This window comes from Xiphophorus maculatus, chromosome 13 (genome assembly GCF_002775205.1).
Source record: "Xiphophorus maculatus strain JP 163 A chromosome 13, X_maculatus-5.0-male, whole genome shotgun sequence".
Taxonomy (NCBI): domain Eukaryota; kingdom Metazoa; phylum Chordata; class Actinopteri; order Cyprinodontiformes; family Poeciliidae; genus Xiphophorus; species Xiphophorus maculatus.
The window spans coordinates 21,198,088-21,222,989 of NC_036455.1; the positions used below are offsets into that span (position 1 = coordinate 21,198,088).

The 24,902-nt window shown below is 39.0% G+C and overlaps 2 protein-coding genes across 3 annotated transcripts; one reads left to right on the forward strand and one right to left on the reverse strand.

Annotated features, from left to right (window-relative positions):
* Positions 1-12,616: 12,616 nt before the first annotated feature.
* ccdc126 (coiled-coil domain containing 126) lies at positions 12,617-20,397 on the reverse strand. 2 transcript variants are annotated; one of them, XM_005802750.3, is made up of 3 exons: positions 20,102-20,397; positions 15,620-16,211; positions 12,617-14,810 (listed from the first exon to the last, which is right to left on the reverse strand). In XM_005802750.3, exons 2-3 carry the CDS (start codon positions 15,858-15,860, stop codon positions 14,557-14,559), a joined length of 495 nt encoding a protein of 164 aa, XP_005802807.1. In that variant the 5' UTR covers positions 15,861-16,211; positions 20,102-20,397; the 3' UTR covers positions 12,617-14,556. The 2 variants fall into 2 exon arrangements, with proteins under 2 accessions (XP_005802807.1, XP_023200995.1); XM_023345227.1 differs by having other exon boundaries at positions 20,082-20,397.
* A 103-nt stretch (positions 20,398-20,500) lies between these two features.
* fam221a (family with sequence similarity 221 member A) lies at positions 20,501-24,902 on the forward strand. Its single transcript, XM_005802708.3, has 7 exons — positions 20,501-20,598; positions 20,833-21,014; positions 21,328-21,501; positions 21,618-21,808; positions 21,899-21,972; positions 22,074-22,206; positions 24,335-24,902. Exons 2-7 carry the CDS (start codon positions 20,893-20,895, stop codon positions 24,529-24,531), a joined length of 891 nt encoding a protein of 296 aa, XP_005802765.2. The 5' UTR covers positions 20,501-20,598; positions 20,833-20,892; the 3' UTR covers positions 24,532-24,902.

Here is a 24,902-nt window from a genome sequence, read left to right on the forward strand (position 1 = left end):
CCAGCCTAAAAGAGGGGGTCCACTCATGATAAAGGGGTGCATGTATGCACTGGTCGTTGGACAAGAGCTGTTGTTGCATTGTAGAGCAAATTGGTTATGACAAACAAGATACTAGGCTTAAAGTTAAACTGATTAAATGGAAAATGTTGTAAACACAGAAACCCACAAAACAGAACACAGAAAAGATTTAGCCATCATAATATAAAGTGCAACTATAGGCAGAAAATCTCCAGTGAACCTTTAAGATCCGCTCACTATCTTCTAACGGCAGTCTTGTGACATATAGCAGCTGGGATATTGCAGACTTTCAAATACTGCTGTGTGCTATATTGCTAGGATGCTGGTAAAGAGTAATTTTAACAGAACTGCATCACACCCTGCTCTATTGCTGCTGTTTAGACAACTCTTGCTGTATAGTAAATGTGCGTTTTTTATAAGTACCACTAGTGGTGAGAAAAGCTGGCACAAGGTAAACAAGAATGATTAACTGTGAATTAAAGCTGGAGTATGTAACTTTTATAATATATATATTTTTTACATATTTTTTGAAATTGTCACTATGTTGTCACAGAAATTTGTGAGAGAAAGAAATCTAGCTCGTCTGCCTTCTTTCAGGCAGAGGAGCTAGAAACAACCAATCAGAACCATGAGGAGGGTCTTAGTGCTGTCAATGAGGCTTGTGTACCCATTGCTCCCCCCCCCCACTATGATTTCTCCAGGGCTCTCTGTGTGCTTCAGCATGTCAGTCACTAAAATCCATATCAAATTGAGGCATTAAGTTGCAAAGAGAGGTCATTCACTCCAATATATTTGGAGTGAATGCAAGGAACTTGAAATATGATATCCTTCACGGCAAGATTTGGCAACAGTTTTTTTTTGTTGTTTTTTTTAACTCTGGACACTAAGGTTGTTGTCTTTTTATTTACTTAAAATAACTGATATTTTGCAGACATTTTAATTTATAAAATTCAGAAAAGCGCTAGTCTGTTTTACTGTGAGATGTACTAATTCTTTGGATCTGTGGCTGTTTCTGATATGGGAGACATGGGCAACCACTCAGGGCGGCAACTTGTAAGGGCGGCACTATGTTCGACACCTTCTTTTCCCCGTGTACCTGAATGACTACGCTACATTGCTACTATAGAACCATCCACAGTTACTATAATCTTCAAGGTCGTTTTTGTGTTAATTTCCTTTTCAGAAAGAAAAAACAAAAATAGTTTCAGAGAAACTACTTTTATGTGGACAAAATTCAAAAACCTTTCTAACAAGGTGTATTCACAATAGTTACTTACTGCTAAAGCATTGCCTTGTATATCACTGTGGGTTTAGTGGTTTTGAAAGCAAAGCTACTCTATTATCAGTTCTGTGGTGTATGATTTGATTAGATCATGCTTCCGCAGATTTACATTGCATTCTAGGAAAATCCACTGAGTACAAAACTACTAGTTTACCACCTGTAAGTAAAAAAGCAGGAGTTGACTTGGGTGGAATTAGTTTACAAGCAAAAACAAATATTTTGTAAAACTGGATTAAACTGTATTTTAGAACTGCAGCAATAATTACAATCGTATTTTTCTTTTTAAATAAATCTGCCTTTAAAGAAAAACTGGTTTATTAAGTCAAACAGTAAAGTGGCTATACTCAGGGCCAGAATTAGGAGGACCCCATGTTTGGTGCCCGCCCACCGATAGGCCTTTTTAACTTAAGCAAAGTACAACAGATTGTTAGTTAGGTACAAAAAAACTTAAAGTTTTTACACCTTCACTAAAATAGAGGGGGTTTTTTTTAGCTTTATTTTGTCTTTTCTAAATACATTCTCTTAAAAATGTAATAATTTCTTAAAATTTCTTTATCTGTTACAAAAAAAATAAATAAATAAAAAAAAACAAAACAGAAATTATACTGCAACTATGCCAGACTTGTTTGTGGCAATGTCATGCACCCATAGAAATACATCAAAACCAACGCCTGCTGTCGTCACATTTGCCATCCTTGAAGCGGCACTTGTAAGTAGTTGTGTTTTGGTTCTCTGCACAAAAATCCAACAGATTAAAATGCCTGACTTGATATGAATTTCTTTGGAAATGTGTAAAAAACAGAGTTCGTAATTCACAAATACATTTTAAAAGATGATTTTGGGATCTTAAAAACCTTGGGGCCGTGGGTTTGCGTGGCTCAGATGGTAGACCACATGCACCAGTTGTAGGGGCTACCGTTCTTGAGGTGATTGTCCCGGGTTTAAGTCCTGAATTTGGGCAATTTATTGCATGTCATCCCCGTTTCTTTACTGTGTAAAGCTCTTCAGTAAAGGTGACTGGTGCCAAAACAAACAAAACAAAACAAAAAAAACTGGGGTTAAGGGTTATTGTGCCAGAAAGCCCTTGCTAATGCCTGACCTGTTAGCTGCTGGATAATTGGTGTTGGTTACTGTTAAGCAATAAATACGCCCAGTTAATACGGCAGGTCGTTGTGATGCAAAAAATTATATTATGATAAATAATTTCAAAATATTTTCCAAGCCTTATTTCTACCTGCAACCTGTGCAGTTCAGCTGAAAAAATGAACACAAATAAAAGTACATAAAAAATGTTGCAGCAACCTGGTTGCATCGATCTGGCTAAGCGCCTTTTTGCCGAGGGTCAGCCTTTAGCCTTCCATGGTACACACTGATGCCCAACTTGTTGAATCTCGCTTACACCAAAATAAAGTTCAGCTGCCCCAGAAGAATTTGTGTAACATTTGCTCATTGAATTATTTAGCTAAAGCCTCAGTTTGGTGAGAGTTTGCAACGGATAAATAATGGTCTTGTACAAATCAGCCAGGAGAAAGATACAAAAATCTATTGCACTATGTAAAAACAACAGGACAATAAAGACAGTTATGACTAGTGGAACAAATTATGGGAAACTGAAGGTTTCCTCAAAATGGCTGAAAGGATTGAAACTGGCACAGAGACTGGAAGTAACCCTGATGAAGCGGCAGAAATTTATGCAAAGTTCAGTTGTTGTTTTTTTTCTAGACATGACAAAAATGTTCACTGTTCTCCTCATGCTTGGACAAAGAGTCAGGGCAGTAAAACTTTTCTGAGTCTTTTCTTCCAAAAAATAAATCGTCAAAAAAATAGCAAAATATTTTCTGAAAGTTTGTGGAACCATGTCTCATAATTGATTAAAGCCAAACTTTAACTTTAGGGCGATGACTCTAAAGTTATCGCCCTAACGTGGCTGTTATTGTGACGTTTTGTCACAATAACAACAGTGAACATGAATAAAAGAACACCACCGCCACAGTGAAACACGGCGGTGGCAGCATCGAGATCTCAGGTTAAAATTATGAATGGTTGAAAATACTAGTCATTTCTGACCTAAAAGTTTTAGGCGTTGAAGATGACAAGGAGTTTCATTCGTTAGCTTCAGAGTGGAGTTATACATCAGAATAAAGAGTTAACGGGAAAAATCTTTTTGTATGTTTCGAAATTAAAAAGACAGAATTTAGAATTAAATTTCACAGACCATAACCTGGATTATTGACTGGATGGGAGTTGTACTCACAATCTGATGGAGTTGCTGAACTTTTTCAAATGAGTGTTTGATGATAGGTTCCGACCAATGGAGATAGAATATTGAAATTGAATAGGCTTCATCAAAGTATTACGGGTTTGTACACGTGTGCTGTTGGGTTGCATATGTTTTATCATTCTTTATAGTAGTCCTGCTTACAGATTTGTTTGTTTATAAGTTAAATTAGACATAGTAAATTTCAAATTATATGTAGGGGGGGGGGAAGTAATGAAAATACTTTTTTATGTCACAAAACCTGGGGCGTGTAGACTTTTGAAAGCTACTGTATATCCCTGCAGTGTTTATCTCCATGTGCATACTCATCTAAAAGCAGGTTACAAAGAGGAAGTGTTGCTTCAGTGGGCCCTTCATCCAGCGGCTCAGACTCTGGGGGCCATGTCTGCCTCTGAGGGTACTCCTCCTCCTTCTCCCTGCTCCTGAGCAAACACACCGCGCCTTCCGATTGGCTAACCTGCTCGACCAATCAGCGCGGCGCGGAGCCTCCTCGCGCTACCGCTGCCGGCTCGGCCTCAGCCGCGCTCGCTCATTGGCTCCCCGGCTTCGACTATTCTATATGAATCAGCGCGCCAACTGTGCGTCTCCGGCCGCGTTTGCTCCGCTCGGCTCCGCCGTAAACCCTGAAGATGGAACGAAACACGCCAGATCCGGGCTGCTTTTTCTAACGGTTCTCAACTTTTTCAACAAGTTCCCGCCGCCCTTTACTTTCCCCGCGGCTGCTCTCGTTAAGCAGGGTTATTTAAATAATAACAACAACAACAACAACAACAACAATAATAATAAAGAGAACGCATTTAATTAAATATCCTTAAAACTTTTGAATACAGGATACGTCTAGCGAAGTTTGCAACTCCCATAAAGTCTCATAAGAATTATTTCATCAAATTCAAATTAAGACATTTATTCCCTGTCGATCCGTGTAAGCTATTTAAATAGCGTTTAAACAATGTAGGCAAAAACAAACAACCCCCCCCTCGCCCCCATGAGCCAAGGTGTTAATCTTTAATAATTTCCACCGCTATCCAAAACAATGGAGCCCACGCAGAGTTGCTCCGTCGGTTGGAAAGTGTCAGATTGTGCTCTTTGTGTTGCTCCAGGATGTATAGACAGCAGCCATTTGCACTCTCTCTCCTCGCCCTGTCGGTTTAAATGAACTGATGCATGGCTGCAGCCTCTCTCTGACTCTGGGTGTGTGTGTGTGTGTGTGTGTGTGTTTGGGGGGAGACTCTGCAGGAGGAGTAGTGAATGTATCGCTGAGGAATGTACAGAAAAAGTCTCCCCGCCCTCCCCCACGTCTCCTTCTTCCGAGTTTCAGGGCAAATTCCATAGGGGCTGCAAACTAACGTAAAGTTTCAGAGCAAAGCTGCATCCTGTGCGGGGAAGACCCGTGCGCTTGCTGTAGATTAGACAAAGAAATCGAGCTGCTTTTGCACGTTTTTCTTTTTTGGCGGGGGCATTTCTAAGGGGAAAGGGCTGAGGGAGGAGGAAAAAGAGGGGGGAGGTGGATTGTTTAAGTAAAACGCAGCTTATAGCCCAACTTTGAGCCGTTATTGGCCTCTCTCCAAGATATAGTCTGCGTCTCCAAAGCGCAAACAAACCCCCATTAGGCTACAGTGAGTCCAGAGCTTCTGTTTTCCGGTGAGACTGCTTTTATTTTACTGTACATTTAAAATATATATATATATATATATATATATATATTTAAAACCAATCCTTTTCTTTCCGTGTATATACCTATATATAAATATATATATATCTATTTAATTTAGCACCATTTAAACCCTGCGACTGACCGCTTCGGACAGCCAGAGAGTGAGGGAACACTGGCTGTGAACGCCATGTTGAAGGAGAGTCTTGCAGTAACTGAACTGATGCAAACAATCTTTGCGTCAAGGCAGCTGCAGTTAAGGTGGAAGCAGAATGGCTTCTGTTGCATTAAGGTGGTTTACAAAACTATGAGAAAAATGTAAAAAATATATATATATATATATTGTTTTCTGCTCAGATTTTATTGTGTGTTGAGATCCATCAGAAAATGGCGGGTGTTGCCCCCACTCCGCCCCCCCCCCCTCTTTCATTCAAAACAATATGCAAAGACGGAAATCTCCTTTTTGCAGCACATATCGTTGTATTGCAAGAAAATGCTTAAAATTGCTGTTATGTCTCAGCAGAACTCTTTTTTATTATTATTTGAAGAGATTCAGCCAAGTAAAGGATTTGTACGCTTTGTTTTTCACTCTTAAAAAATTTGCAAAAAGCTGGAAAAGAGTGACTTTTAAGATATTTCTGACAAGTTAAACAATTATTTACACGTGGCCCTATTTTACTGCAACAAGAAGAACACTTGAGTTTGCTTTAAAACAACTCATAAGAGCTAAAAAAAAAAAAAAAAAAAAAATACAGCCACCGTTATAGCACCGTTTGGGTTCAGAGGGCAACAAGTGTCTATTTTTTTTTTCTAAACTTCAAACTGATCAGATCTCATTTTGATGCAAATGATGTTTTGTCTAGAACAATCATTTTAAGAACTCTTTGCTTCTCTTTCCGTACATTTATTTGAACAAATTTTAATCTTACTGCCGAATAATAAAATGCTGTTACTTAAAACACTTCTGAGAGGGCAGAATGTTATTTACATTTTTTTCTGGCATATTTTTGCAGCACATGTTCCTGCTGTGCTGAAAGTGTGTGTTCTCAAAGGGTCACACGGATATTTGCAGGCTTTGTCACACATTTCAGCCTGAGTGCAGCCTATACGGCCATGCATTGGCATGCAGCTCTGTGCTAATCTTGCTGGAAAACTTTCTCCTCCAGGCTGCTGCCTCTGTTCTTGTTTACTGTTTTCATTTTTGTCTGGCGAGCCAAATTTGCTTCCATATTTTATTTTATTTTTTTTAAATATCTTAAACGCAATCAGTTTTTGCATTGTCACGCCTGAAAGAATTATATTTTAAAAAAAAAAAACAAAACGGTTTGGTGCCAATCTGCCAAACATGCAACAGACAGTGAATAATGGGATTTAAAATGCACAATTTAAAGAATTTGGAATGCATTTAATTGCTTTTGTTTTAGTAAATATGAAGCTGTTGTTCACAGGATCTGAAACTTAAAAATTATGCAAAAATTGTACGTTTGCAAGATCTGAAGTTTGTAAGTGTAATAGCGCATGAATTGTATTCTTAAGAAATATGAAAGCCAGTATTTAGGATGTTTTCACAAATTTGTTTGGATCCAGAAAGCCGTTATATGCTGTGATAATTCTTTTTTTTCCCCTTTTTTGGTTTGCATAAAAGTCATTATAAGCATCTTCTCAAATTTATGGCAAATTACTTTCCCAGGTTGACACAATTTAGCTTACAGTTGAAAAAAAAAAAAAGGCAAAACAAAGCCTTTTGTGATGCATTCAAGCGTCATTTTTAATTTGAAAAAAATGTCATAAACTCCTTTCGATATCTAGTTTTCATGACACAATTAAATTTCTCATTTGACATGCATCAAACGTTAGATTTCGGTCTGTATCACCGTATTAAAAGTATTCCTGTTATAAAAGAAGACCAGCAAGGCACACAGAATAACATGTCTACTATTTCAACATAATCAGATCAGAAGTGATGTTTTTATCTTTATCTCTCACCAGTTTTTGTTTTAAGCCAACATTTGTAGTGTTTTCAATGGCTTCCTGCTGTCAGAAAAAGTCTTGTTCGTAGCTCTTAGTGTACGTATATGTTTAATGTTTACTTTTGTACAACAAAATTGTTGGAACGTAGGGGGTACATCTAGATTTTACATCTGGATGTAAAATCTAGATGTGGTCCTTGATTTTATTTACTTTCTGAGCTTCAAACTATTTCAATTCTATCAACTGTGAAGGATTTCATTAACTTCTGCATCAAATTTCTAAATGAACTCCAAACAACGCAAGTCCCCTCCCCGTCTTTACATTCCACTCTACAGATGCTGAGCTACTGTCACCATACCAGTTGCATTGAGTAGCTTTAATGTATGGGGGGGGGGAGCAAAATCACAAAACAAAATATTTACCCACAAAATCAAGGCAAGTACCCGCCTTTGCCTTCCTTTCCTCCACTTGCACCTGCTCAGAGATGGTAGAAGGTGTTGATGGCAAATTTCACTTTAAGGAACAGTAACTTTCAACAGTTCTGTAAGAACAAGCTCAGTATAAGCAACTGGAAAGCAAGATAAAAACCTCAATCACCACATAAAGACCTAATTAAATCTTTATTGAAAAACACTGCACAGTTTGAACCTCGTGTCACTTCAACATGTCATTTACCTTGGAACCTTACGACTTATCTCTGAACCTGTACGGATGAATGCAGAACACTGCGAGGCCCCTGGGACGTGTCAGCAGTGATTATTGACTCCCTCTGAGTGGAGCAAGGTCTACAGATAAAGTGACCTCCATTCCTTAAGGGCCTACCTGTTTCAATTAGCCCATTCACACGAGAGATGGTCTTTGCTCCCTGTTTCTAAGAAAAACGACAAATATGTGTCAGTGAATAGACGAGGATTTCTATAGCAGATGTAACCTGTAAGGTTGTTCTTTTTTCCTTTTTGACTTCCGACGTAGCTTAGTTAATAGCAAGCCCTGTTTATGTTATTCATTCGCACCATGTTATTAGCTTATGCCACGGTGAGAGGGAAAAGCTTGCTTGAAACACTTGAAAGTTGCACCATTTTGATCTCGACACAAATGCAGCGTAATGTTCATCTTCTCCTGTTCGTGCCTGAAAGCTCTCAATAAAACGCTGAGAAAACGCCTTCTGCGCATGTTCTCGTTGTTTTCATTAAAAATGGCGTCCAATGGCGTATGTTTGTTTTCACTGACAATAAAACTGGAAGTAAAAGAAGCATGGATCTGTACTGCAGGGTTTCACAAAGTACAGTTCTTAATAACCAAAAGAAATCAAAAAAATCTGGTATGATTAGATTAGGTTTGATAACGTCACAAAAGGCACAAGATGAGAGCTGATCAGCTAAGCATTGGTAATCTCTGGGGACAGCATCCAAGTAAACCCCTTGAAAAGGAAGAATTTGCTTAAAAACATGCAGATAAACAAGAAAAAAGTAAAAGAAAAAGGCAAAAGGACGTAATGAAAATAACTGGTAAGCTGTCTGTGCCTTCTGTGATGCCATCTGATGCAGGTTTGCATGGAAGCCTGAGTTTTTCGTGACAAAACAGTAAAGCAAGTGGAAAAATCTCATCATGACATGGTGTTCTAAAACAAAGAGGGACATGCTATGCAACCCTACAGTTTGGTGCTTCAATTGGGCAAGATAAAATCATTTAAAACATCGGAAATTTGTCAACTGACAAAAGCGACTAAATTTGAACAAAAACCGAGCTACTGATCCAAAACACTTTATTTTATAGCCCAGTAAACTGTAAAAGTCAAAGCGAAGTAACACTGAGGTAAATCTGTGACGCTCGCTGTTAAACATGGTCACCAGACACAGGCTGTAAAAATCAAGTGTCCCCATTGTTTCCTCTTCTTGAGCAATAAGCGCAACCAGTCGGGATAACTATCGGTTCGCTAAACAGCTGTAATATCTGCTGCAAAACACAAAAAAGGAAAGAAAAATAAAATAGCTGTAAGCCCGAGGACGAGGCTCGGGACGTCTAATGCATGTAAACGAGTTCCGATTTCAAAAAAATCTGTTGATGAATACTTGCGGATTTAAATCGCTCCTTTAAAGCACCACAGAAGAAGAGAGAGGGGAGGCTGAACTTTGAAGGAAGCCACTCACTATTCGCCTGTGGAGAGAACGAGAAATTTACTTTTATTGCTGCAGAGTACAAATAAAACTGATCTTTCTTCATCTTCATTATGGTATGCGTATGAGGCTAATAATGGTGCTGCATCCTAAACGGCACAAGAAAGGATCTCTATTTACGCTTTTTGATAGTAAAGGGGAGCCTACATCATTAGGATGATGGAGACCTCCCGCAGCAGAAGGTAGACAATAAGAGAAAATTTCCCTTTAGGGTAAAGAGCATATTGCTGCATTCCTACTCACAAATCATAACTTGTCTAAATGATGTTTTCGTTTATCATATCTGCCATACCCGCATTTGCTAGGATAATTCTACACCCCATTTGCGGAGAAACAAGGCGAGAAAGACTTTTTAAATCGACTGAAAACTCCGCACTGTCTACATTTTTAACAGTAAATCAAAGCTAAATGATATCACTGTCCAAAAAGTGAAGCAAAGTCCAAGCTTAACATCATCGTTGCTCTTCCTGAGCAGGATGGCTGTGGCTGTAGATTTCAGGAGATTCCAGATGGAATAATCTACTCCGACGGCTCCCTCATCCATCTCCAGCTCTTACAGTCTGAGGAAGAGGAAAGAAAGGAGAAGCGACATCCCCTTTTTGGTGAAACTTAACTTCCAAAAGCAAATGCTCCCAGAGAGTAAACCCTTTTTGAATGAAGACGCTTCATTTCGTTGGTTAAGGAATGTAAGACGATACTGACATCTTGTGGCAAATCTACATCATCACGACTAACAAAAACAAAAAGCCTGACATTTCACGTTCCATTAACTCATCAAGAAAACTGTTCCTGCAAGTGAGTATTTATGGGACACTTTGAAATGGAAATAAATACATAAAACAGTGTTTTTTAATTCAATTTTAAATCTGAAAGTGAGATACTGATTTCATTTTCCTGCAGGACTTGCACACTAGCAAGAGCACCAAGAGTTGGTTTATTGATCTATTTATCATCTCACCTAACCTGACCTAAACCCCACAGGCAGTCTACGGTCCATGGAGACTCCACTTGCAATAACGGAAATTACCCAAGTTATGATATCAAAGCAATCTCGAACCTCAGTAGAACCACAAGCTCATTGCCTCCACGCCACATCACACTGATGCAGTAATTCATGCAAAGGGAAGCTGGATCAAATGCATTTGCTATACAGTACATGGGCATACTCATAAATAGCAACCCTACTTTTTAAAATAAAAATAAATCCTTCTTTCCTGGTCCTATGAAATATAAAACTGTTGTAAGCTTAATCTTCGAATCCATCGGTTATCAATCTGTGTAAAGGATCCTTATAGTTTCAATAACTGAAACCCATCAAGCCTTTCGATGATGTTCTAATTCATATAGCTCCATCTGTCAATTATAAAGCAGGCAAAACTATTACCTTCCCGGTGTGTAGGTGGACCTGCACAATTGTTTCAACACAAGGGTTGAAACAACTGAATTTTACACTGGAGGGTGTTGGTTTTTCCAAACGTAATGAGTCAATAACCGTCAAGAGCTAAATATAGTTAGAAGAGAAATTTACAGGGACTCCGGATGATATCTAAATCAATGTTTTATTATACCACCTTAATATAAACTTAACACAGACAAATAAAAAAAAGGAAGAAAATGTACAACGTCTGACTACTTACCTTATCTCATCGTTTAGTGTCACTTTGTAACTGGTTAGTATCAACTGAAAACAAGCTTCAGCACAAAGCGAACAGCAATAGGGTCTAACAAAAAATGTTTAATATCACCTAAAATAGGTTCTTAAGTCCTACGCGTCAGTAAAAACATGGCGGCAGGTGGGAAGGCGACTGTTTGCTGTCTCTTCGTGTTCAAGAACGTAAATCTTTTACCTTCTCCTCGTGAAGCCGTGGATGAGCTGGAGATACAGTGGGAGGAAACGCTCTCCTGTGATTGGTGGATAAGGTAGGTTGGGTCTAAACACATTTTTGCAACAACAAGGAAACGCTGGGCTGTGAATGGCTCCCCGCTATCTGCAAAGCGAAGGTATAGGTATGGCAAGCAGTTCTTACACATAATCAAATCAAATTCTTGAGTCCTGATTCCCTTTTGTTAGCAAAAATAGGGTTTCTCATCATTAAAGAAAAAAGTGTTAATACATTTACAATAACATCCTTATTAGTGAAATATCAATTTCTAGATCCCAGCAGCCCAGACTGTAAAAAACGCAAGGTAAGATTTTATTAAATATTTTTTATTCATCCACCTACCGTCTAAACCAGCTACACAGTGGAGGGACTGGTTCCTCTCTCCACAGCAGGCAACTTAAACTTAACCCTCCTGTTATGTTCGTTACTGAGGTACAGCAATAATGTTCGTGGGTCAATTTGACCCATGGAGTGTTTAATCATGCAATAGAGTCAGAAATAAAAATAAAAAAAAAGAAATCAAAATATTTTTGTATATGATTATTAACTCCAATACTAATCATTTCAATCAATATTTGTGCAATGATGTTTTTTTTATTTCTCAGAAATTAAGGATCAATGACGACAACCTACTCATTTACTCATTTGGACATAAAAAAAATGGAAGTTACATTTTTTATGTCCACTGAAAAAAAACTACAAACAAAAAAGCAATAATTTCCTTGAAATTGATCTTTCCTAGTAAAGAGAATAGTGAGAAAGTGGGCTTGTGTGTGTGTGGTGTGTTGTGTTTGTGTGGTGAAATATGGTTTATAGCTGCAAGGAAACATATAGAATTGGACATTTTTTAAATATTTTTTGCACTTTAACTTGACTGCTGGGTCAAATTGACCAGAACAGTATCTATGTAAAAAGTAGACACAAATGTGTAAAATGAATACATTTCCAATTTATATGTAGAGTGCACCTATTAAGACAAATAGAAAACGTTTAATGCAAAAAAAAAATACTTCCAACTATTTTAAAAAAATTGTAAAACTTTAAAACGGGTCAATTTGACCTGCAACATAACAGGAGGGTTAATAGAAAAACTTTTTATGTGTTGCAGATATCCAGTAGTCAATGATTGATAGTAAAATCACTTCAGGCTTCATTTCCCAATGTGAAAATTCTTCCTATTCTATTTATTTATTTATTTTTCAAAGAGACTGTGTACATTTCTTAACGGTCAGTTGGTGGATGACCTGAGTACAAGTAATGGGGAAGTTGTTACTTTAAAATGGAGGACAAATTGCTGGTCAACATGGTCTATACCACAAAACTGATAAAAATACATCATTGACAATGCAAGCCTCCTGATGGTTATTGTCATTTATTTTAGTCACACAACTTAATTTATTGGGGCACACTACAAGTATGAGATAATACTACTCCTGGATTTGAAATATTTGAAAGTACTTTGAATCGGCATCGGCTTTTACAAAACACATACTCCTGGGAAACGTCAATTTATACTCAAAAGAGTCAATAATGCAAAGGAAAAGAGGTAAAATGACCAGCACCATCTTGGAGCACATTGGCTGTTCATAAGAGACATAGCTGCTGAATAAAACAGATCCTACTAGTACCACTGTTTGAAGAACTTTGGATAGTACGAGTTACATTTTATTTCCCTTTGGGATTAATAAAGCATTTGTGAAGTGAATTGAACTTGTCCAGTCAAATCCAGAATCTGTGGCAAGACTTGACAAGTGATGTTCAAAGACACCGTCCACCCAGACTGGCCAGGTTACTTTGACTGTAAACGCAGCAAAAGGGGATCCAGGAAACTAAATGTAAATGCATGCCACCATTTTCAGACTTTTATTTCCTAAACATTTGAAAACCAAACATTTTTCTTCCACTTTACAATTATGAACTGCTTTGTGTTGGTTCAACACATAAAATCACAATAAAAGCTACTGATGTTTGCTTTCACAGGAAGATAGTCAAGAAAGGTGAACACCTTTGCTGTGCAAAATCTAAATGCAAATTAGTTACAGATCATAAATAGGCATATTAGTACTTTAATTGCCTTCAGAGACAAAATTTGACCCAAAACTGTTTCAAAATAGGAAACACTTGATTTCTATCAAATTATGAGGAAATTGTTCTCAAAGTGGCCGGCTGAGCCAACATCCCACTTTAAGTTTAAGAAGCAATCACAGCATTATCGTCAAAGCACCACTTAGTAATTCAAGAGTCTTTAGCTCAGTTGTTACTTTCCAAGCAACAAAATGAAGCAAATCCTTTTTTAATTATAGCGTTTTGTCGATCTACATTGACTTTGTCACACAAAACTCCCAAATAGCCTCAGTTTAAGTGCTCAAAAAAACAAAAAACAAAACAAAACAAAAATGAGTGAACTGGTGAGGTATTTCACCAGTTTATTAGCAATACAGAAAGCAACTAAATGAGAAAAACTGGAACAAACATTCCAGGATATTCACCCCCCCCCTTTAAACATTTCTAAAGCACAAGTGAGATGAGCCTAGTGTATTGAGATAGTCTCTATAATCACAGTGCAACATGAATCCTGAACAATACAGATCTACCGACGGCGCAGTACATTCAATGTCCTCCAGTACCTCAATTGAAACGGCTCTAAACGGCACATAGGATTCATTAGGTTTCAACAGATATGGGAAGCCCAGACACTCGGGGCAGATGCTTGCAGCGGTCGGACAGGCATCATCCTGTCATTCCACACCAACTCTCACTGCAAAACACATTTATATTGCAACATTTATATTGCCTTGACTGAAGTGGTAAAAAATATTCTTTGGGTTATCTCTTAAGAGCAAACTTTATTTAGGCTTAACAATCACAGGCTAAAATAACAATCTTATTCATCGGTCTAAAAACTCTAAAATATAACCATACTTCATTATTATGAGTGTAAGGTTGAGCTCAGTATTTGTCTTGTGAATCTATTTAAGATATAAGGCTTTTTTTTGTGTGTCAGGTTTCTAATTAGATGTTCAGCTTGTTTGTTTTGGTTTCTCTGCATTTACTTTAACAGTCAAAAAGCTCAAAAGCTGCAGGGTTAAGAGAAAAACCCCTAAAAAAAAAAAAGAAATGAAGGCAAAAGAATGTTTCCAATGCAAATATAAAATATGAACTAGACAGTCTCAATGTAGCAGGAAATGCAGGAGAATAAAGAAGCACTTTAGGATTTTGGATGTCCATGAATATCTCTATTGCTACTCGATCACTTGGCACCGATACACCAGTGAGCAGTGATGGAGGGGGGCTTCTTAAAGTGGTCGAGGTCTTTTAGGGATGTGTGGATGAAGACGCGACATCCCAGGATGGCTCCCTGGTGACTCCTGCTTTGAAGCTTTCCGCAGGCCAGCGGGGACCCCCGCTGCTGCTGCCGCCGCCGCCGCCGCTGCTGCATGGGATGTGTTTGTTAAAGAGGAATTGGCCACCAGTTCGATTTTCCCCTCCAGTTTGACCAGTCGTGTCAGAATGTCATCCAGCAACACAGCTATGGTCCTTTTCAGGTCAGCTGAAAGGCCACAGACGGAATTAGAAACAGAGAGTGGATTAATATTTGTGAAGCTTTAATAACCCTTCATAATTATGCACTACTTGTTTTTTTAGTCCATCACAATCCCAATTAGGGAGGCAGGTTAATGATTAATGAGTTAATCTATGGTTGACTGATCTTATCGATCGGCTGACGATTAAATTGACAGGCGGCTATTTTCTTAAAAACCTCTATTTTCTGTTGTATGAAAAGGGCTGAGAGTCTTTACATTTAAATTTATCATATGTTCAGTTAAAAAGACACATTAAATTGAACATTACTTTGTTTCTGCTGTATTAAACACTGACTGAAAAAACTTTAAATTGTGGGTTTCTCACATTACTGAACTTAAGACATATTTATAAAAATACACTACATGTACGTAACAAAAACAGCAACTATTTAAGTTGCTGAATAGAAAAATAAAGGAGAAAATGTAAGGAGCTTGTCAAGTGTTCTCAAAGTCTTTGCATCTCACACTGGACTCCTGTTCTTGTATGGCTCTGCCATCTTTTATTCTGCATCAACTGGCTCTGCTTCAGAATGACCAGCGACGCCCTCTTCTGGATGGTGGCCAAACTACCATACTGAAAGGAGGTCTAAGACGACATTTTTAGTTAATCGATTGGAACTAATTTTAATATAAGAAACTATTAATCGAGAATTAATCGGAAGTCAATTAATTGCTTTAGTCCCAATAAAATAAACTGTCTACAACAGCATCCCGTTTCTGGTTGTAATGTGATAAAATACAAAAAAGTTCAAGGGGTTTGACTGAAACTGCTTACCATATCCTGCCATGGACGTTCCCTGTGACCCCCCCGCCGCGTTCTGGTTCTCCTCCGTCAGGACCTTGACGTATCGCCGGCTGAGCTCCAGGATCTGCTCGCGCAGCTCGGCGCTGCTCTGATGGCGAGGCTGCTGCACAGTGTAGCGCAGCAGCATCAGTCCCCACGCCAACCCGAATACCAGCAGCAGCACACTCAGCTTCTGAGACATGTTCCTCCGCAGAAAGAGTGCACCCAGCATGGTACTGGGCAGGGATGAAAGAGGGATAGAGGTCAGGGGGGTGGTAGAGGTGCCTTTCAAAGGGCCGAAGATCTTTGATGTGCAGTCGATTGTGTAAAGTTATAAAACGTGGTGCCTTGTCTTTCAGTAAGGTCAGAGTTCTGCAAAAGTTACTAACATCCTGCCTCTCATGGAGGAGGTGAGCAAGTGCTGAGCAACTGCAGAAGCCAGGAAGTGCAACCAGACGCAAGTTGACACCCTTAAAAACCAGCAATCAGGAGCTTCTGGAGGAGTTCTTTGCTTGTGAGATCTTGAACACCAAACCATCTATGCAGTCATGGCGTACAGGCTCCACAGGCATAGTTACCTATGCTAAAAAAAAATTACAAAAAACACCACAATTAATACAGTTAAAATATGCAAATGCAGAGAGCATTATTTTATTATGCTTAAACAGACATTTTATTTAGAGCTCATGATTTAGAAGATGACATTTTTCAGACTTTTTTTTATAAATATAGGCAGCATGAAAGTTACGTCCTAAGCTACTTTTCTGTTATTAGAGATTTTTTTTGCTGCTTTAGCTCTGGGCACACAATAGTGCACTCAGACAAATCCCTTTCAGTCCTTTTAACCCAGAAACCCAATTACAAGTTTAGATTTCATAGAGGCCCATTCTGCAGCTCCAGACAAGAAGACCGGGCAACATACAAGGATCGTGGAGGGTATACTTTTTCTCATTTCACCCACACAATGGCTATTGAAAGGAAGAAAAAAAGGGCAAAGGAGGCAATGTGCACATAGAGAATAAAAATTAGGTGATCATTTCTCAGTTTTCATAACTTTGTCACCAAATTCGTCCTCGGGAGAGTTTTGTGGGTGTGGGAGTGTCACTTCCTGCTCAGGTTCAGAAAGGGGACAGCGGCTGAATTGATAAATTATGAAAAGATGAGGTAACACAATCTGAATCTGAACTGAGGCTTTTGTAGATACGCATGTCCTTTCCTCTGACCTGTGCAAAAAACCAGGCTCTAACAGGAAAAAAATGTAGCTAAAAGCATGACAAAGCAATTTTTACTGTTCGATACGTTAAACGCAACAAGAAATCTCTAGCACTCTTTTCAATTTGCATCACTTTGCAAACTGGAGTGCTACTGGAAGGCCAATTTGCATTCATAGTACACAATCTGAATCTCCATTCATTTTGGACAGTGAAACATGCATTTGGATAAGGCTATAACAAACAAAATAGAACAACTATAATCTTTTTACTAAACAATAAAACCTGGGTTGAAATTTATTGTGAATTTTCCCTAACACACACAGGGTTGTAATAAAAGATCTGACTTTTCTGAAGCATAGCCCACATATATTGATAGGATTCCAGGTGGGACCATTTCAGGATGTTCATGTTAGCATGCTTTGTACATAACTTTGTCACCAAATTCGTTCTCGGGAGAGTTTTGTGGGTGTGGGAGTGTCACTTCCTGTTCAGGTTCAGAAAGGGGACAGCGGCTGAATTGATAAATTGATAAAAACTAACATTATGTTTCTATGTTTGACATTCTTATCTCATTGGAAAAGGCAGGAGGTGCTCCTCCTTTTTGATTATGCCATTCACTTTGTGCAATCCACTACGACAGTGTTAACAGTCTGTATGGAGTTTGTAGGTTTGACAGCCTCACTTTGAATCCTCTAAATAAATGTTTAGTGATGGTTATCAAATTCCTCAACCTTTGCCTTCAGTGACTGTGAAATATTCCCTCTCATTTCTTGGTCAGCATCCTCTGAAATAGTGCGCGTTTTCTTCAAAACATTTACCCAGATATAAATGGGGATGTACGTATATATTGTTTTAGCATGTTTGAATAATTTTAACTGGGGATTAAACAAAATTTGCATAATTCTAGTAAGACAAGCTGAAATTGTCGTAAAATTCTGTCCACCCTTAGACAAAAATTACACAATAAAACTACATCTGGCTTGGTTTAGTTCACAGATAGTTATAGATGTAAATGGGCATGAAGTTTACAACAATTCCGGAAACAGGAACCGTAGACTTTGGTGAAATCACCAAAGTCTACGGTGGTTTCACAATATCATAATGTTAACACAAAACATGTTACGGAAGTAGGACAAGATCTAACAGCATTTTGTCCAAGTAAGAAAGTCACAATCGTTCCTACTGACACAAAAATATATTGATTATTGAGGTTGAAATATTATAGATGACAGTTATTATTTTTGACACAAAGCCTAAAAATATACTAAAATCATATTTGCTTGTTATTGCATACTATATATAATCCCTTTCTACCTTCCTAGATAGAGATACACAAATTCAATAAGCTAAAAAAGCTCGTTATGTAGAAGAGCTGCCTGCTACAGTGGAGTCTGCTCACGGCTGTACTTTTCAAATGGTGTTACAAATTCAAAAATACTTTATTGATCCCACGGGAAATTTAAATAGGAGACATGGGAAGTGCTCCCTTAGCTTCCACGCTGTGTTTGTTGTGACCAAAAATATTTCAGAAGTTTCTGTTTCCTGCAAGCCAGTGGAAAGTATTTCAGACACTTGACCAGCAATGCACATCAGCAGGCAGGGGAGGAGTAAGAACGGTATGATGTCACATTTTAGTAGTTGTGAAACTACAATTTTTAAATACCTTAGTACTGGCAACTGGTCCTCGTGTAGCTTAAACTGATCAGATTGATCCAGTGTCAATAAATATGTTACTCTCTCGGAGTCAATTGATGCTACCGTCTATGGCACGGGTGTCAAACTCCAAACTCAAGGGCCAGTGACCTGCAGTTTTTAGATGTGCCACAGCTACAAAACACTGGAATGAAATGGCTAAACTACCTCCTTCTTGTGTAGATCAGTTCTCCAGAGCCTTGCTAATGACCTAATTATTCTATTCAGGTGTGATGCAGCAGAGGCACATCTAAAAGTTGCAGGACAGCGGCCCTTGAGGCCTAGAATTTGACACCCCTGGTCTATGGTATCTAGTCAAAAACAGATTTTTATGTGCAGCTGTGGTTTGTATATATTTTTTTTCTTCAGTTTTTATAGATAACTTTAGAGCAAGACATTTCCTGAATAAAATGTGTGATCTTCTTTCCCCCTCTATTCCTATTCACAACATCGCCTGAGCTTGGTGGTGAGATTTTGAGCCAAACCCTCGCTCGCAGAAAAAAAAACCCAAAAGATTAGATTTTTCAGGAGTTTGGGGCTTTTTTTTTAAAAAAACGCAGCCAAACAGCTAATTAATATTTGAAAACTATTTTTACATCAGAACCCAACCGATTACATGTGTAAGCACATGCAAAAGTGAAATTTAATCACAAAACTGAAAACTATACTTTGATTTAATTTCTGGATTCATCTACAATGTTTTTCTTTGACACATTTTAAAATACAATATTATCTAAAGCTGTTTAAATGGTGAAGACATGTTCAACACTTAAAAAGAAATTGACAAAAAGTGATCAAAAAGTAAAATACTGACATTTATTCTAACCTCTAAAAAAATGCACAACTTTTTTTTTTTTTTTTTACTTTCATAGCAATTCCTAAAAATAAAAAACATAATTAAGGGGTTTTTTTTTGTAATTTTGGGTCAAAACTTTTCAAGGTTTCAATATAATTAAAATAATTAAAAAGTAGCTACTATAGAATTTCAACTTTTACTACTCCTGTTTTGACCTTTCTAGTGCCACATTGTATCATACAGTTTGTATGATAATATCCCACAAATAAATATTGTAGAGTTTAAATGTAGAATGTGTCCCTGACTGACTGATAAGGCACGCCACAGCAATCAAAATGGATAACCTCCAAGTTAAATAGTGACTACAGCAGCTGTCAGATGTTATTTTACAGCTGACAGGATCACCAAGTGATTTAATCAGTTAAATTGTACAATATATACTGAAAAGTCAATAGCCTTTGGCCAGAGGCGCACATAATAGTGCACGCCCAGTAAGAAGATAACTCACAGGCAAGTTTGCTTTAAAACTGTCTGGACTCATTTACACAATACCCAAATGTACTTACACAACATGCAAACGCCCAACGTGCACGGGCACTGGCGGATTCACAATTATTTAAACTTAAAACAGATTTCCTGCCAGTGTTAGCTCGACGCGTTAGCTCACAACAAGCTCTCCGAACACACAGTATACAAAAACACTTGTCAGCAGAAATGTGTAGCCCGTCAAAAACAGGAGTATGGCCCCCACCGTGTGTCCTGAGTCGATACCTTGGGTCCTAAGAGGAAACGTAAGGGCTGCAGAGGTGCTGGGACCGGGGCGAGCTTCGGAAGGACGACGCTTGCTCTTCGCCGCCCCGCGGCTCGTTTCGCTACCGCTGGAGAAATGTCTTTGGCATGCCACCATTTCCGTTAAATGACGGGAAAAAAACCCCCCAAACAAACAAAAAACAGTCTCAGCTGAGAAGCAAGGTGTCCGGATATGCTTTCCGCTTTATTGCTTATTTCGGCTTCATTGCTCTGCCGACAATGTGATGATGGCTTCGATAGGAAGAAAAAAAAAAAAACAACCCAAACTCGTCAGCTGCTGTACTTGTAGGCATGAGACCGTGTACTGTCATGGATCCCCCGGAACGTGTCCGGCTACGTCAAAGCCGTTGCATTGTGGGAAATGTATTCGTATTTTGGTGCAGTTGAAAATAGCCTACCTTTACGGTCGCCGTTTTTCATATTAATGAAAAACGACACAACAAATAGCACTTGATCAAGTAAGTATATATGAACGCCACTTACTAATTGCTATCTTTTCATACACGTCTTAGAGAAGGATATTGTTTGCGAATACGAAGCCTTTTTAGCTAGTTTTGTTTTGCTAATTGACTACAAATAGTTTTGTTGCTTTTTAATGTTTGACTTTTACCTGTGTTTGCCTATGTTTTGTGCTTCACTATTCTTGCTTTGTTTAAAATAAGATTTTTATGTTATTTCTATTATTAATATAGTTGTTGCAGTTCCCTTTGCGACCATTAGAGGGATCCCTAAAACCATCTCCCTAGCAACATATGCTGCGGGCCATAAACAAGTATAACTTGCAAGGCTGTTGTTTTAATTTCATGATAATGACCCCGGTAAATCAGAATAAAACGGCTTTGGAAGCAGTGGATGACTATGCGGAGTACAGAAGGTGCGTACCAACACATTTTATCTACTAACCTATTTAGAAATAGTTTTCCATGAATTTCAACTGTCTTTTATATTTTTAAAAGACAGTTCTTGGCAGGAACTTTGGCAGCTGTGTGACTCACGAAGCTAAACATTTCATTTACTTTTATTAGGTTCAAGCAACAGTCCTGACATTTTTAGTCCATTTTCTAGACGTTCAGAGCAACATCTAGAACAATTGAAATATAAATGCCTAAATAATATGAAGACCTTTGACTTTCAACTTTGTGTTGTACCTGTTTATAGTTTTTATTGATTTTTAGTTGTTTTTTAAGGATCGTTGGTGATGACGATGGTGGAAAACTTTTCACTCCAGAGGAATATGAAGAGTACAAAAGGAGGGTTCTACCGCTACGTATGAAAAACAGGTTATATGTGAGCTTTGGTGTACCAGGGGGCATTGACTGCAAGCAGGTTGGCCCTGAAACACAGTGCTTTTGTGAACACAGGTAGGATATTACTTTGTGACCTGACTGTGACACGTGCATCTTCTTCATACATGTGGAAACAGGAGGTATGAAAACTTTTGCAATGCAATGTATACACGTGAATCAATCTCCACCAGATACAAGCAGCATCAGACAGAGTTTGAGGTGATTCCCTCTGAGCGACCCATTGCTCTACGGTGCAAGGTCAGCGGTTGTCGCTGTTCTTCTTATAACTATATTCCTCAGCCTGGGGGTGTGATGGTGCGCTGCAAGTGTAAGCATTTACCGCAGGATCACAGTGAAGCTGCAGGCCACATGTGCAAGAAGTGTGAGTCAGACATCCCTACTTTCAAGATATGTTCGCTACAACCTAGAAAATGCTTTTTGACCTACTTGAAAATAATTTGTTATTATTCAGGCAAAGTCTGCCCTGGGTTCCACAGTCCCTACACTTGTGGGTGCGGTCGACCCAGCTTTGAGCACCGTACCTTGGTAAGTGGTCATGGACAATAACAGCTTCATCTGAAGGAACATTTTTGTCAGCTTATTGTTACCGTATTTCATGTATAAAGTCCTTTCCCCATTGTTCACAGGTTGAGACAAAGCAAGAGAGGCTGGCAAGAGGTCAGCCTGTTGGCAAAGATGTTCCTTATGCAGCCATGGGGGGCCTGACAGGATTCACCTCTTTGCTGGATGGTTACCTCGCTATGCAAGTCCTCAGCGCAGGTAACAGTTTTTCTTAATTTGAAACTAGAAGTGGATGCTTTTTTTTCTTTTTTTACAACTAGTGCATCAGTAGACATTTGACACACATACTCTCCCCAAGAAGACAAACAGTCTCAAGGAATTTTCAGGCTCTATAGTTCTCTGGAGTCTGTACGTTTTAGTGACATAACCTTCATCAGACTGCAGCAGCACAGACGAGAAGAGCAGAGGCTTTCCATTAGAGCTGGGGAAAGTTCCTTTTAGAGGCATGTGAGGGCAGCAAAGAGCAGCGAAGTGTCGGTGTTGAATGTGGAATCATTTGCAAGAGTACGAATCTGCAAAGGTGACAGGTATACCGTGTCTTTAGCCACACTGATTTGTTCTGTGTTCCATTTGTAGCAGGCATGAAAGAAAACAAAAATACTAATCTCGCAGCCCCATGAGAGTTTGGCTGTGCATGTGCTTTAAGACAGTTTCAAGATTTTATAAACAAATGATAGTTTTGAAAATCATGAAAACTTAAAATCTCTTCTTTGGTGGAGAGTCAGAAGTACCACAAATCAATTAATAATCGATAACTAAATGTTAAATAGTGCAACCTCAAATCAGAAAAATAAAAATTGCTCTTGAGAATTGCACATGGCCAACTTCAAATAAGTAAGGTAAAGAATTATAGCACTGTTGTGAAAACTGTCCCTAAGTCAATTAGCGTGTCACCTCTGGCCTCTATATTTGCAATCCAAGGACAGCAGTTCTGATGTCCTAGGCATGAACAGTTCCTCAGAATGATGCTTGTCCTCTTGAGAAGCTAAACCCCAAAGAGGACTTTTAGGGAGGGAAGGCTTCTGATCTTCTGGAGGGTTTCAATGACCCACTGTAGAGTCTTCTTGTGTCTCCTGGTGTAGCTTGTGAACCACACAGATATGCAGTAAGTGAAGACACTCAATGGAGCAGCTGTAGAAGACTGTGCACAGCTTCTGCCTCAGGTTTAGCCTTCTGAGGAGCCTCAGAAAGTGAAGACATTGCTGGTCCTTGATGTTAGATCCATTGGATCCATGTGCACACAGGACCTGAAAGCTTACACATTCCCCACTGATAGTGATATAGTCTGCAGGTCAGACTTCCTCTTCCTGCAGCCAACGATTACATCTTTGAGCTAATGACCAAGTTATCACCCCAGTACCACACCAGCCCAACCATCGTTGTCAGAAAATTTGATGGCAACATTGCTGACACAGTAGATCTACAGAGTCTACAGTACACAGCTAAGTACACAGCCCTGTGGGGAGCCAGTGTTAAGACCGAGTTATGGAAAGTTAAGGGCCCACTTTGACTCTCTGAACCCAATCAGAGAGTCAGAGCTCTGCTCTGAGCTAGATCAGAGCAGAAATGCTTTGATCTAGCAGCAGGTGGTGGTAGGAAGACCAATCACCAGTAGTTTTGCTGTCGGTCCGTCTGGGAGTATGGAATCAATAGCAGAGCTAAAATCAGCAAATAGCAACCTTGCATCTGATCCCTGTGACAATTGCGTCCTCAGGTGATCTACTACCTCTGTGCTAAGGGTGAGAGGCAGGATACGAGGTGACGTTGGAGCAGTTTCTCAAAACACTTCATCATGACAGGTGTCAGAGCAACTTATTGGCAGTCATTGGTTCTTTTGATGGTAATGTTTTTTGACAGCGAGACTATTGTGGATTTCCTCGGGCGCTGTGTAATTGACTGGGGCAGTGATGAATCAAATATTTTGGTGAAGACCCTGGCCAGCTGGTCTGCGCACTCACTGAGGACCCTGCTGGTCACTCCGTCTGGTCTGGTGCTCTTCCTGGGGTCCTCTGCTCTCAGTGTGTACCTTAGACTCCTGCTCCATGAGTTTGGTGTTATCACTAATTTTGGCTCCTCTTAGCTCTCTAGGTCAAGCAAATTAAAAGATATACATATGCCATTTAGGTGTCACTACATTAAGTTATAAACCTTGTCTAACCTAATGTACACTTTTATCTCAAAAGTGAACTAATACATCTTGACACATGACTGTTTTGAGAAATCCTTTGTACGCCCACTACTGATTGCAGCTGCATGTTTACTGTCTGTACCACATCATCTTCGTCCACAATCCGATTCCCATCATCGCTGTGATGTTCGTGTTCAGTTGAAGGCAGAGAAGACGACTGCCTGGAGAGGAGCTCGGCAGCGAGAAACCCCAACACTTCTGCGAGAAACCCCAGCACCTCTGCGAGAAACCCCAGCACCTCTGCAAAAAAAACCAACACGTCTGCGAGAAACCCCAGCTCCTCTGCTGAAGCAAGCAGCTCTGGTGTCTCTGAGAAACAAACCAAAAATCAATGAATTGCAAGATTTGCATTTAATTATTTTGCCATGTTGTTAATTTCTGAGGAGATAGTTCAACTCTAACATATCAAATACAAAATTACATACAGTACGTTATAGCCTGTATCTTTCCCAAGAGGCAAAGAATATTTGGTTTGTTCACGGGTAAAATAATTCCAGCTAGTTGGAAATAGCTCAAATATTTGTATATTTGTACTTTATAAATGTAACCCTGATTTCAAGTTGGTTGAAATGAATTTTACAGGTTTTGCTGCTGATTGTAGTTTTCAGTTTAAATTCTCTTTGTCTGTGCAATGTGACTGAATTGCTTGGTCAAACCAGAGCTATGTAAGGATATCGATTTTTTTGTCGGTAAATAAAGTAACAGA